General features: G+C 39.5%; 1 protein-coding gene and 1 pseudogene across 2 annotated transcripts in view; one reads left to right on the plus strand and one right to left on the minus strand.

The window, feature by feature from the left end:
* BTLA (B and T lymphocyte associated) overlaps window positions 1–12,612 on the minus strand; it is a 34,713-nt gene extending 22,101 nt beyond the window's left edge. Inside the window, exon 1 of one of the 2 annotated variants that reach the window (XM_036018088.1) lies at window positions 12,206–12,612. In XM_036018088.1, coding sequence (XP_035873981.1) covers window positions 12,206–12,293 — 88 coding nt within the window. In that variant the 5' untranslated portion in view covers window positions 12,294–12,612. The remainder of the gene's footprint in view (window positions 1–12,205) is intronic. The other variant, XM_036018087.1, reaches the window with a different exon arrangement.
* LOC114490879 lies at window positions 4,873–5,790 on the plus strand (annotated as a pseudogene).
* Window positions 12,613–13,395: the final 783 nt, after the last annotated feature.

Consider the following 13,395-nt stretch of genomic DNA (forward strand, 5'->3'; position numbering starts at 1 on the left):
TTTTCTTTTAATCTTTATCCAAGGATATGTTTATTTTTAGAGAGAGAGGAAGGGGGAAAGAGAGAGAGAGAAACAGTGTGAACTTTGATCTCTTAGTTATAGCCTGATTTATTAATTTATATAAATAAGTTTCCAGTAACTAATAAGTGAATTTTATTAAAAATGAAATTTCACAAAAGATAAAATTTAGGCAATTAATTATAGCACTAATGTAATATTTTTTATCTTGATTTGTCTTTAATTTCAAAACAGTTAACACTTTAGACTTCTGGTCAAGATGGAGGCATAAGTAGATACACTTTGCCTCCTTGCACAACCAAAGGAAGGTCAACAACAAATTTAAAAACAAAAAATAAGCAGAACTTCCAGAAAATCAAACTGTATGGAAGTCCAACAACCAAGGAAGGAACATTCATCCAGACCAGTAGGAGGGGTGGAGATGGGCAGCCAGGGTGGAGAGGATGAGCACCAAGGTGGCAGCTGGAGTATCGGGGCAGGCAAGGTGGCTGCTGGTGGTCCAATATTTGCATGTAGATAAACCAGGAGGAACAACTCAGGAGCGAGACAGACCGTGCAACCCAGGGTTCCAACACAGGGAAATAAAGCCTCAAACCTCTGGCTGTAAAAATTTGTGGGAGTTGCAGCAATGGGAGAAAGTCCCAGCCTCACAGGAAAGTACACTGGAGAGACCCACAGGGTCCTAGAAAGCAATACACCCAGGAACTAGCACCAGAAGGGCCCCATTCACTTGTGGGTAGCAGGGGAAGTGACTGAAAGCCAGTTGAGAGCTGAGCAAGTGGCATTTTTCTCTCTCAGGCTTCTCCCCGACATACAGTGCCACAATGCAGTGACTTGGGTTGCCCCATCCTGGTGAATACCTAAGGTTCCACCTCTCACTACATAACAGGCAAACCGAGACAAAAAATATATAGCCCAAATGAAAGAACAGATCAAAGCTCCAAAAATAAAACTAAGCAATGAAGAGATCTGAATAGAATTCAGACACACAGTTCAAAACACTGGTAATCAGGATGTTCACAGAAATGGTTGAGTATGGTTGCAAAACAGAGGAAGAAGTAAAGGTTATACAAAGTGAAATAAAGGAAAATGTACAGGGAACCAACAGTGACGGAAAGGAAACCAGGACTCAAATCAATGGTTTGGACCAGAAGGAAGAAATAAACATTCAAGCAGAACAGAATAAAGACTAAAGAATTCCAAAAAATGAGGAAAGGCTTAGCAACCTCTGGGAGAAATTTGGATGTTTCAACATCCAAATCATAGGAGTGCCAGAAGAAGAAGATGGAGATCAAGAAATTGAAAACATATTTGAAAAAATAATGAAGATTGTTCCCCAATCTAGCAAAGAAAATAGACTTCCAGGAAGCTCAGAGAGAATCCCAAAGAAGTTGGACCCAAGGATACAACACCAAGGCACATCATAAATACATTACCCAAGATTAAAGATAAAGAGAGAATCTTAAAAGAAGCAAGAGAAAAAAGGCAGTTATCTACAAAGGAGTTCCCATAAGAATGTAAGGTGATTTCTCAAAAGAAAACTTGCAGGCACAAAATGGCTGGAAAGAAGTATTCCAAGTCCTGAAAGGCAAGAACCTACATCCAAGATTACTCTATCCAGCAAAACTATCATATAGAATGGAGGGGCAGGCAGATAAAGTGCTTCCCAGATAAGGTCAAGTCAAAGGAGTTCATCATCACCAAGCCCTTATTATATGAAATGGTAAAGGGACTTATCTAAGAAAAAGAAGATGATCAAAAATATGAACAATAAAATGACAACAAACTCATGACTATCAACAATGGACCCTAAAAAAAAACACAAAAAAACAAAAGCAAACAACTATAACAGGAACAGAATGACAGAAATGGAGATCACGTGGAGGGTTATCAGTGGGGAGTGGGTCGGGGGAGAACGAGGAAAAATGTACAGGGAATAAGAAGCATAAATGGTGGGTACAAAATAGACAGGGGGAGGTTAAGAATAGGATGGGAAATGGAGAAGCCAAAGAACTTATGTGTACAACCCATGGACATGAACTAAGGTGAGGAATGCTGGTGGGAAGAGGGGTACAGAGCAGAGGGGAATAAAGAGAAAAATATGGGACAACTGTAATAGCATAATCAACAAAATATATCTAAAAAATAAAAAATAAAACAGTTAACACTTTGAAGAGAATACATTTCAATTGTAAAAATATTAATCATTAAAACATTTCATGAATGAACTTTTTAGTTCACACATGAAATTATACCTCACAGTATGTACAATTTTACTGTTTCAAATTTAAACAAATAAATATTCAAAATGGCTGCATAGAATAAAAGAAATGAAACCTCTTAAGGAGAGGAATATTTTATCACTGATTATTATTATTTAGAATTATTATTATTTAGAATTATTACAATATTATTTAGAATTGCTTGTACATGGTGACAATTAAAAGTAGACCAACTTTTATTTGTTTTTAAATTCTATGCTAAGTAAAATAGGCCAGGCAGTGAAAGACAAATACCATATGATCTCACCTCTAGTGGAACCTAATCAACAAAACAAACTAGCAAGCAAAATAGAACCAGACACACTGAAATAAAGAACAAACTGCCAGTGATCAGAGGCGAGGAGAGAAGGGAGAGGGGGATAACGAGGCAAAGAAGGGGAGGGGTCATCAAAGGACATGTATAAAGGACCCATGGACAAACACAAGTGGGGGTGAGGATTGAATGTGGGAGGTGTGGGTGGGTAGGGCAAGGGAGGGTAATAGGGGGAAATGGAGACAACTGTAATAGAACAACAATAAAAAAACCATCTTAAACTATAAATTAGTTAATTAATACTGTAAAGACAATGTGACGATTTCTAGTGAAAAGAGCATGCAGAAAAAGATTTGCATGACTTCTTAATTTTCCCATTAAATTTTTTAAATTATCTTGATTATATAGTCTTTCAGAGCTTTCAAATCTCCATGAGGGAGAGAGCCTGTGCCACATCAAGGAGGAGGTTGAACCCCCAGCCCCATACCCTGACCTAGGACAACCTGGTCCTCCTCCCATGATCCACTAGGCAGCATGGGAGCATGCATGCAGCATGCATGTCCCTTTTTCCTTTACTGCTCCACTTTATCAGTCACCAAGTTAACTTGATTCAGCATCCAAATTTGTCTTCATGCCACTGCTTTAATTTCAGCCTTGTTCTGTTTCATGTGGATTATTGTCACAGCCTACCAACAAGTCTTCTACATTCCAAACTTGGCCTTCATTCCCTCTCTCTAATTCAACCCATTCTCCACATTACTGTCACAGTTTGTATTCTAAAAATGAAAATTCAGTCACAAGACTTTTTGTCTAATGCCCTCCAGAGAATCTCTGATGCTTGCAGGAACATGTTCAGATTTCACCAAATGGCATTTTACCCCCTGTCTCCCACCCCACCCCCATTCTCCAGCAACCCAAGTCTACTTGCTGTCCACCCAATGAATGTCCAATATTATTTTGTGTGACATGCATCACTCTTTTATAATTAAATATGTGTTCATGCATCTGTCTTCCTATCTGCTCTATAGCCTTTTTTGGTGCAAGGGTACCTGTCTCTGCAGGAGGAGGTAGCCTTAGAAAAGATATAAACGTGAGATGGTATGAGGTGCCCTGAGATGAAACAGAGGCAGTTTCACAGAGAGAAACATCCTCTGTCCACAGCTCTGACTCATGCTCTCTGTGTGCTGAGGTCACAGAGCAGACACAGCTGAGCCCTTAGAGAGGTCGGCCAAAGGCATCTCAACATACCCTGCAGTGGTTACGTATAACCATTAAAAAGAAAGTAGACCTCATAAATATGCAGCATGAAAAGGCCTGATTTATGTTCACTCAGGGGTGATATTAAAAATATTTAAAAAGTGAAATTCTGTGGTTGTCCAGACACCCAGATCAACCAATCGGAAAGACATGCCAGCCACAAACAACTGCCTGGTCTGGTACCTTCCAGCTGAACAAGTGCAGCTGCAAGTACATATGTCGTCAGGAGTCAAAGAGGGTAAATCACATGTGAAATGTATTAGCTCTTAAAAAGGAAAGGTTTGTAATTTGAATCTGATGTGAAATATAATTTTTTATTTCAAAAAACCATATGCCTGCATTACAACAATTATTATGAGGAAAATTCCAGCCAAGCTTGCCATTGAAAAATTCTTCCCATTGAAAATTCTGACATATTTGTGAGAAGTTCAAAATTATTATCTTCACTGAAAGAAATGATTACTTGTAATAAATACAGAATGTCTTACCAGAGCTAAGTCAGCATTAGAGTTAAACATAAAAATGTAACCAAATATTTTTTGAAACACTGAAATGATTATAAAAGGTATAATATGCTAATATTTTTCTGTGACATCAACTAGGATCTTATCTTCTATCAGAAGATACTATGATAGACAACCAACCAACTAACAGATAAGAACTTCAGACACATGGTGGGGAGGCTATGGGAAGAGAGAATTCTTCAGACTCAGAAGGAAAACAGACCTTCAGAGGATGCAGGTGGTCTGATCTGCCTAACTGTAGAGAGCTGGAGTAGTGGAGAGGAGAGGAGATATGATGACCACCAAGGAAGAGAAGCCAGTGCCTTTTACTTTACAAAATGATGCAGGTTTAGTGATCCCTTGAGGCAGTGGCTTGAGCATAGTCAAGGCCAAATCGTGTACAGCAACAGCAGCCATGTAATCATAGAACAATGATTTTGGAAGAGCATCCACCTGGACGGTCTCAGAGAATGACATGTATAGCAACAGAAAGCCCTCACAATGTTCTCATCATAAGCTAGCTGCCATCAACTCACAAAATCAGAATTGTGGGTCTGCAATGGCAGAGGTGGGGGAGACACTGAAGTGACTTCAGAGACAGAAGGGAGTGTGGGGAATCATCGGGGTGAACCCAGAAGTCATTCCCATTAAGAGCACCATGGACAATTCTACCCCCACACAGTACACCAGCCTCACGCTAGACTTCATCTTGAAGGTCCCGAGCACCGTGCATGAAACTGACCCCCAGAATGACCTCACCTTCCTTCAAATTCACTCCAAGAAAAATGAAATTATGGTTGCATCAGATAAAGGCTATTTCCTGATTGTGATTCAGAATCTAACTGAATAAGCCACTCTCTTGGTTGCACATGTCATTCCTTCATTTAATGTGCCCCAAGAATAACAGTGTTAATTATGTCCACTTACTGACAGGTGAAAATCACCTTAGAGACCATGCAAACAAATCAAGTGACCAAGGTGAGCTGCAGCTCCATCCAACCCACCAAAATGATCCCCCTGCTGGCCAATCACCCCTGAGTTCCCAGAAGGGCCCTCTTTCCTCAAGTCCAGGTTTTGAAGTAAGAGTTTGTAAGTGGCCCACACCCTGCTTCCTTCTGACTTTCAGTTCACTTTGCTGTCCTTGGACAGGCTGTTTTTCTTTAACTAAAAATAACTGAAATTTGAAAAAAGAATGAGGCATACAAACATATGTTAAAATCAGAACTTCTATTATAAAGGGTGATCATTGTTAGTTTAAGAAACCCTATAAATTTATCTTAAGGGGTATAATAAAAACTTACTGAGTCTCAGTTCCTACTGTCAGTGGAAGATATCCACCTGCCCCTACCTGAGAAACAACACATAATGTAACAGAGACAACAGATATGGAACTAGTGTGCAATAATAGTTTAAGTTTTCTTCTCTGAGCATACTATCTGATATGGGTCTTTTGAGAGAAATAGGCATCTCTTTCCAGTCTAAACACACACAATAAGTGGGAGGGGGAGAAGGGAGAGAGGGAGAGAGAGAGAGAGAGAGAGAGAGAGAGAGGCAGGCACTTACATAATATAAAGTTCCTTTGGCAAAAATGGAACTGAAAATAACTTCACACCAAGAATATACATGTTATAATCCATATTTATTCCACTTGCTTTTTAAAAAGACCATGAAACAGGAAAATTGAGAGAACTATTAAAATCATTTTCTATTATTATTTCCTCTTTAAAATCTCCTTATAGTCATATGTGAAACCTTCCTTTAAGTTTGCTTTATAAGATATTTATTTAACATACTTTCAAGCAATTTCTTCTAGGGCAAAATTTCTCATCTTGTGATATGACTACTTGGGGGGAATTTAAAGACTATCTTTTCAATTTAGTTGCATTGTACAATTTAAGACTAAGCCATATATCTATTGGTTTTATCTAGTTTGGAATTATTCCGAAGTAGTTCTGTTTTGAAACAGTCATTCTAGTATTTGCCATAGCTTTGTCTAAAAGTTAGCAAAGTTTACAAAGTACCAAGTGCCTTGAGATATTAAAGAACACGACAAGTAGAGGACTTTAGCAATCATTAGATTAGATAGCACGTGGGTAGTCTGAGTCACATTTGGAAACTCGCCTCCAGAGTCACTGCTTTACATTAATTGCCCCCCGACCACAAGCACATTGCACCCGCATTATCCAAGCACTGTAGACCCACCCCAGAGCCTCCAGATAGGAGAAACACAGAGAAACACAGAGATGTCATTAATATTTTTGAGTTCTTATTATGTCCTACTCACTTTTAGGTCGTGTGTGTGTGTGTGTGTGTGTGTGTGTGTGCATGGTTTCATTTGATCCTCCCAACAATTGTTTATGAGATAGTTACTATTATTACCTTTAGGTTTGGTAAAACCAATTGTTAGAGAAACTAAGTCACTTGGTCAGGATAACTACCAGGTGGGAGACAGAGCCAGGATGCAGACTGGAAGCCAGGCCTGCTGACCTCAAAGCACACGCTCTTCTCTTGCAGGGGATAGTTGTACATGTACATGAGAGCACATAGGAAGAGTTCCTAGGACTATGCTTGCTCATAATAAACAATGAATGCCAGGTATTATATTTTTTGAATAAAATGAATTTAGAGAGGTGACACAGAAGTTGAATTATTGTCGAGGGTCACAAGGCGTATAGGTGGCAGAGACAAGAAGGAAACCCAGAAGATCTGGATCAAGTGCCACTGCTCAGAACAATGATTCTAAACTGCTTTTACTGGCATCAGCGGTGAAGTGTAAACACTGATATGCTCACTAGGCAAACAAATGTAGTATAGAAAGGCAGTATATCCCAGAGAAAAGTGTCCTTTTATCTGAGAGATGAAATTGTACAGAAATATACTAACCAGCAAAGCCAGTGTTGGTTGAGTAAAAAACTCTTTGTCACCTTGGCCGTGCTGCTCAGCCATTGGGAGCACTGTTCCATGCACCAAAAGGTTGCCAGTTCAATTCTTGGTCAGGGCACATTCCTAGGCTCTGGGTTTGATTCCCAGTTGGGATGCATATGGGAGACAACCAATTAATGTCTCTCTCTCTCTCTCTCTCTCTAATCAATGAAAACATGTCCTTAGATAAGAATTTTTTTAAAAAATTGTCTTTGGGTATTTTTCCACATACATCTCTACCAAGTGACAAATATCCCCTTGTGATTCTACCCTATTGGTCACTGTCTTTGTCTCTGCATGACAGAAATTCAGAGTCCTGCCCACCCTATGTGACAAGGATGAGTCACCTTTGTTAGCTGATGTGTAATTATCTCTCTAGCATAGCAACAAGTTTTAGCCAATTTAATGAGCTCTAAAAAACAATGGTTCATGCTGACAATTTAGAGAGTAGTTCTGTCTGGGGAAGACACTGACTACTTGAAACAGGGGGCCTGTCTTTCAGAGATGATTGGCCCTCCACCTTGGTTACAGTGACATAAGGAAGAAAAGCAGAGCAGCAAGAGCTGAGAGCGTGTCACAGCAGCTGTAGGAAACAGCATCCAAGAGAGACTTCAGAAACCAATGTGAGTATTTCTAAATATTGCTTTGTGATAGCAAGGTCAGTTGTGATGATCAGAGTAAGTGTGATTATGTGTTGGTGGAAAGACAGGATTGGTAAGTTCAACTTCACTTCTTTCCCAGACAGTTCCTGGCCTTCCTAATATTTACATTCTGCTACAGAGACTACACTGAGATTCACTGGCATTTTCAAAGCCCTGAAAGATACTTAACAATATCTATGTGGGCAGAAACTGCCAATAACCCCCCTTCCCCATGTTAATTCTCCTCTTCTAATACCATAGAAGAAAATGAAATGGGACCATGGCCACCCAACTAGAACATAAACACCCCCACCTTTCTTACAGCCACTTCTGGACAATGGACTTTTTGCAATGTATTCAAGTTCCAGGTTGTGCTCATAAGATAAATGTGGCTGTCAGGAAGGAGGAGAGAAGTTAGAGAGCCCTACCAGCTAAGTTTGAAGTTGCCTGCGACTGGCCTAGATGGCCCCATCAACACTCTCCTGGACTGTGTTCAAAGTGAACCTCCAAATGTACATGTTTATATTCTGAGCATATTAAAATGATACCCCTGCTTGTGTACACACAGACACATACACATAAATAATTTCTTCTACAGGATAAGCACAGAAATCAGAGTCCATGAGAGGACACCAAAACGGTGTACAATACCGAGCTTATTTTGAGGTGAGAGAATGGAGAATGTTAGAAATGTGAAGCCAATTGCTGTGATACAATTCAATAACACGATGTAAGTCAAGTCTCATGACTCCCAAACTCTATTATCGTTTCTTGGTGACTGGAGATGATAGTAGCTAATGATGTCAAGAGTTATTTACAGATGACTTTTGTTAACGCAAATAAGAGATGGTTTTCTAATACTACTTTAGTGAACTCTCAAGATAATTCAATTTTGGACTAAAAGAAAAAAATATTATTAATGAAAGTTGCACAGTACTTACAATTCATCAGGCACTGTTCTAAGTGTTTTACAGAATTCATTCACTTAATACTCAGAACAACCCGATAAGGTCAGTGTCCTTATTGTCCCTATTGTTTACATGAGGAAAGAGTACCAGAGAGTCACAGAACCAGTAAATGGCAGAGATGGGATAGTAATCCAGGCAATCTAGCTCTAGAGTCCTGTCACTGCCTCTCCACAGAACAAAGCAAAAGGTTGATTTCATTTTTGGACCTGATCACAAATGCCTGTGAACATTTTCTTTCAACAATTCTGAACTCTAGGCAAAGGTGAAACTCACAAGTACTAGAAATCATTTAGGACAGTCCCAGTGAAGTGAAATAGCATTTAAGTTCAAATTACATTTGACTTCAAAATTATAATAGAGGAAATTCTAATAGTGGGACAGAGGAAGCAACAGTTAATTAAAAGGCTTTTCGGTACTTGAAAAGTCTCTTCAAGGCTGTTTTCAGCACAGAGATTAACATGTTCATACCACAATCCAGGAAATCCTGTAATGCAGAATGTATTCCTAGACGTTCATATCAAACAAAGGCAGTCATGTTTTGTGGCAGGCATTCTTAGAGTGATAATACCCAGGCATTTGGCAGAAGGCACAGCTCCATCTTCTGTGCCCATTTCAATAGGAACAAATAGCAATCACTGAAGAAATAAGCCTGATAATGACCCTGAAACTTCAAAAGAATGAGAGACAGATGCAGAGCACCTTCCGAGCTAATGTTTGTGCTCTGACCCGGTCCCACAATATGGGCAGTTGACGGCAAAGCAAGGCAGTCTGTGTGAGGTGTGGAGTAGGGATCTGTGGTCCATACTGAACTACCACAGTAGAGACTAAAAAGAACACGGAGAGGCTCAGGTGGACACTTGGCCACAGCCGCTGTGTTCTCAAAAGAGCCAAACCATGGGTGTCCACTGGTACTACACCAGATTCAGATATTTTTTCCCCTCACAATAAGCAGTGATTAATAAAAGATTTTCAACAGCCTTAATTCAGGATCATACACAGTGCCGAGTGATTTCAGACATTAACTGAAGTGCTCCTTCCTGCTTGAAGGTAGAATCTCAGGCTGACCCTGGACTGAACAAGTAGCCCAGGGCTTCACAGCTGGAGCTGCTCACCGACTGTATTCGCTCAGCGACTGTATTAGTACAACGAGACAGGTGGCTGACAGGGGCTTCTCCACCTGCAGCCTAGTTCTTGCCAGCATGATCTGCCCACCTGTACCTGAAGGGAAGGTGCTGACACTTTGACACTTACATACTTTCCTCAGGACAGAATTTCTATGCCAGATACTGAGGGGCACAGTGCCCCCATGAATTTTTGTTGAGAAACACAAAAAGTAAGTAACCATAATTTCATTATAAAGAAGGAGATCTGCAGAGAACATTCCATTGTTTCCAAACTTATTCTCAATTTAGCCTGATTCCTGGGAAGAGGCACACAGATCTCACATTGCTTCGAAGTGAAGGGAAAAAAAAATTTAAGATTATTTTTAGAAACTTTGAAACTGTGCCAGTATAAAGAATTCAGTGATTAAAAATTAACTGAATTACAGGAGCTCCCCAAAACATAAAGGGTCAAAGTAATACACTTTTTAAGAAATAGTCATCAGCTCTTTCTGGGAGAACAAATCTCACCAAACATTCCTTATCTCAACCCGTGTCCTAAATTCAATGCAAATAATGCTATAATTCGTCATCTGCTCTGTAAGACAGCTGGCTAGAACTTTGCCCAAGGCTTTTCATTTCAGTTTCCAAGTAATTTGATTCACTATGTTTTGGACTAAATACATCACCTAATATCTTTCATTCATTCATTTTATTTTAGCTTTAAAAACTCAACTATTTTAAATAATAATGTTAAAACTTACTTCCATTTAATTGAATGGGGGGTTGCTTGGTGATAAGAATATTAGCAAAAATACCACTAACATTTTATTGTGTGCATTTATTGTGCCAGGTACTTTATCCATATTACTGCATTTACAGTGTCCACAATAGGCCCGTAATTTGGGTACAATTACCTCTAGTTTACAAAGAAGGAAACTAAGGTAAATAAGGAAAAGAAACTTAACCAAAGTCACACAGTAAGTGGCAGAACCAGTAAATTAACCCAATTCTAACACTCCAGTTCTTTTTTTGTAAGCACGTTGGGAGGGGGAATAGAAGTTGTACCCCAATCTCAGTGTAATACAGCACTAAAAAATTCATTTATTTTATTTTACAGGGAATAGTTTATACATTCTTCAAGTTGGTATAAATTTTGTTTGATAAAACTTGACTCCAGTTTTTGCTCTGTGATTGTAGGCATCTGATGGGAAGTGAAAAATCCAACCAACCATCTAAACCCCTCGTCAACATAATAAAAGATAGACACATGTAAAAACATACAAACACAAAAATACTTAGACGACTGAAGGGAAGACATATTTTGCCCCTGGTGATGTGCTGTCCTGGCACTGTGGGGACAAATGTCAAAGCACCCAGCTCCAGAACTGAAGACGACATTCGCTCGGGTTTCAGGGGCCACATTTTCCAACTTAAAACCACAGCACACAAACCGGTGAGAGTGTGTGTGCTTGAGGGAACCATGCAGTAAGATATTGGAAACCAGACCTTAGAAAATCCAAAACATCTACTAGCTATTTATAGCCCTTCCCCCTTCACAACATGCAGGCTCCTGTGTCCATGGAAGGGAGCAAGTGAACTCACCAGATGGAAGAAACTGGTTGTTTGCTTACACAAAGCTTTGAAGAAGTGGCCAAACATCATCTATGCAGAACCCTAGCTGTTTTCTATGTGAACTGACACCCAGCTCAGAACCATTTTCGTAGCCGCAATGACAGAAAACTCCAATCCTGTATTTCCCAGCATTTTCTCAATCAGTATTCTCCAGGCACACATGTCACTGAAGCAAATCATGTGATTTTAATTAACGACATTATTCAAGAGTAACCATGAAGTCAGGTATTCAATACTTATCCTACCCCAGTGAACAAAATAACACTCACTCTGTCAAGCTTCAGTTTGCAACACTCACTCTGTCACGCTACTTGCCATCAGTGTGACATCCAGAGCAGTTTGGCTAGTTATGGTGATAAATTTGTACCTAACTACTTAGAACATCTGCCTAGTTCCTTTTTCTTACTGTCAGAACATGTTTTAAGAAAATCGGCCAAAGCGAGGAACACCATGTTCTAATTTGGTTTGTGTCCTACAATGTCTTCAGTGAGCATATCTAACCACTTGGTTTTGTCTACCATTGTCCTTCACATAAATGTCGCATCCTACACGATTGGAAAGGAGAAACATTACCTCCAACACCTCCTGGAAAATGAAACAAAACCCAATCTAAGTAGTTGCTTTACCGTCAATACTCCAGATGCCCAGATGTGGGATTAAGAAGAGGACCCAAAATGACTTCCCAATTCCAAGCATGGCAGGCGACGTCTTCATTTCTTCTGCATGTCAGGATGGGAACGCTTCTCAGGCAGAAGGCTCCCCTTCCTCCCCTGAGTTCTTCAGGGTTGGATCAGGTTAACTACCCCAGCGACATCTGTGAAATAAAGAGAGAGGATGTAGGAGCACACAATAGGAAGATTCTGAATAGTTTGAGAAACAAAGTGAACTGCAAGAGTACGTGGTATCCTGTGGTTTTGCTTCTTGTCACATTGAGTGCTCACTTTCAAATGCTCTGATCTGCAGAGTAGCTCAGTCCTTAACTTCTCCTTCCGCTTACCACCCTTTGTGCCCCACGTTGAGGTTTTTCTCATTCAAAGTTCAATGAAATGAACAATTAAACTGTAAAAAAATCTATATTGCTGCAATCTTTAGCCTGAGAATTTAATCAAATCAAGGTCAGGAAATTCATGGTAAAAAGTACCTACGGTTAAGTATACATTTTCCCCTTTTTCATATCTTATGATTATGAAACTTCTTTTATGATCATTATGAAAGATTTTAGATTTTTCTTCCCAAACATCATGTCATGGTAAAATCAAAATGCTTATTGTCATTGAACCAGTGAAGATTTACTTGAGGTTATGGAGAAAATGAGTGGCAGGAAGCACTTCCTCAACAGGTGAGGGAAAGGCAACTGTCTTTAATCTGCAGATAAATATCAATGGAACAAGATCATTGTGAGTATTAGCTACATGTTCTCTCTAAATAATAAAGTTCTGAGCTAAATGGCATCTTGAATATCAATGAAAGGAAACTTCCATTTTCAAAATTCTTCATGTGGTTATGCCTGGATAGAAAAGAAACAATAAAGGAAGAAATGGAAAAGTTCAAGATCAGATAGTGCAGGGGCAATGTGGGACTGTTTTCTCCAAGGCCACTTCTAATAATTAGCTTCTAATTGTAGCAGCTAATTAAATTCACCCACTTGAGATTCCAAGTGAGAAATCTAGATTCGTGACATCTGTGGTCATTGGCAGTAGCTGGGTTTGTCAGTCTTTTTCTCATAGGCTGGTGATTTCTTTCAAGGCCAAACTTCAATGGTTTTAAGTGCATGAGGTTAAAAAACAGTTTTTGTGTACTCACTGGTTCAAACAGA

This window comes from Phyllostomus discolor, chromosome 2 (genome assembly GCF_004126475.2).
Source record: "Phyllostomus discolor isolate MPI-MPIP mPhyDis1 chromosome 2, mPhyDis1.pri.v3, whole genome shotgun sequence".
Lineage (NCBI taxonomy): Eukaryota > Metazoa > Chordata > Mammalia > Chiroptera > Phyllostomidae > Phyllostomus > Phyllostomus discolor.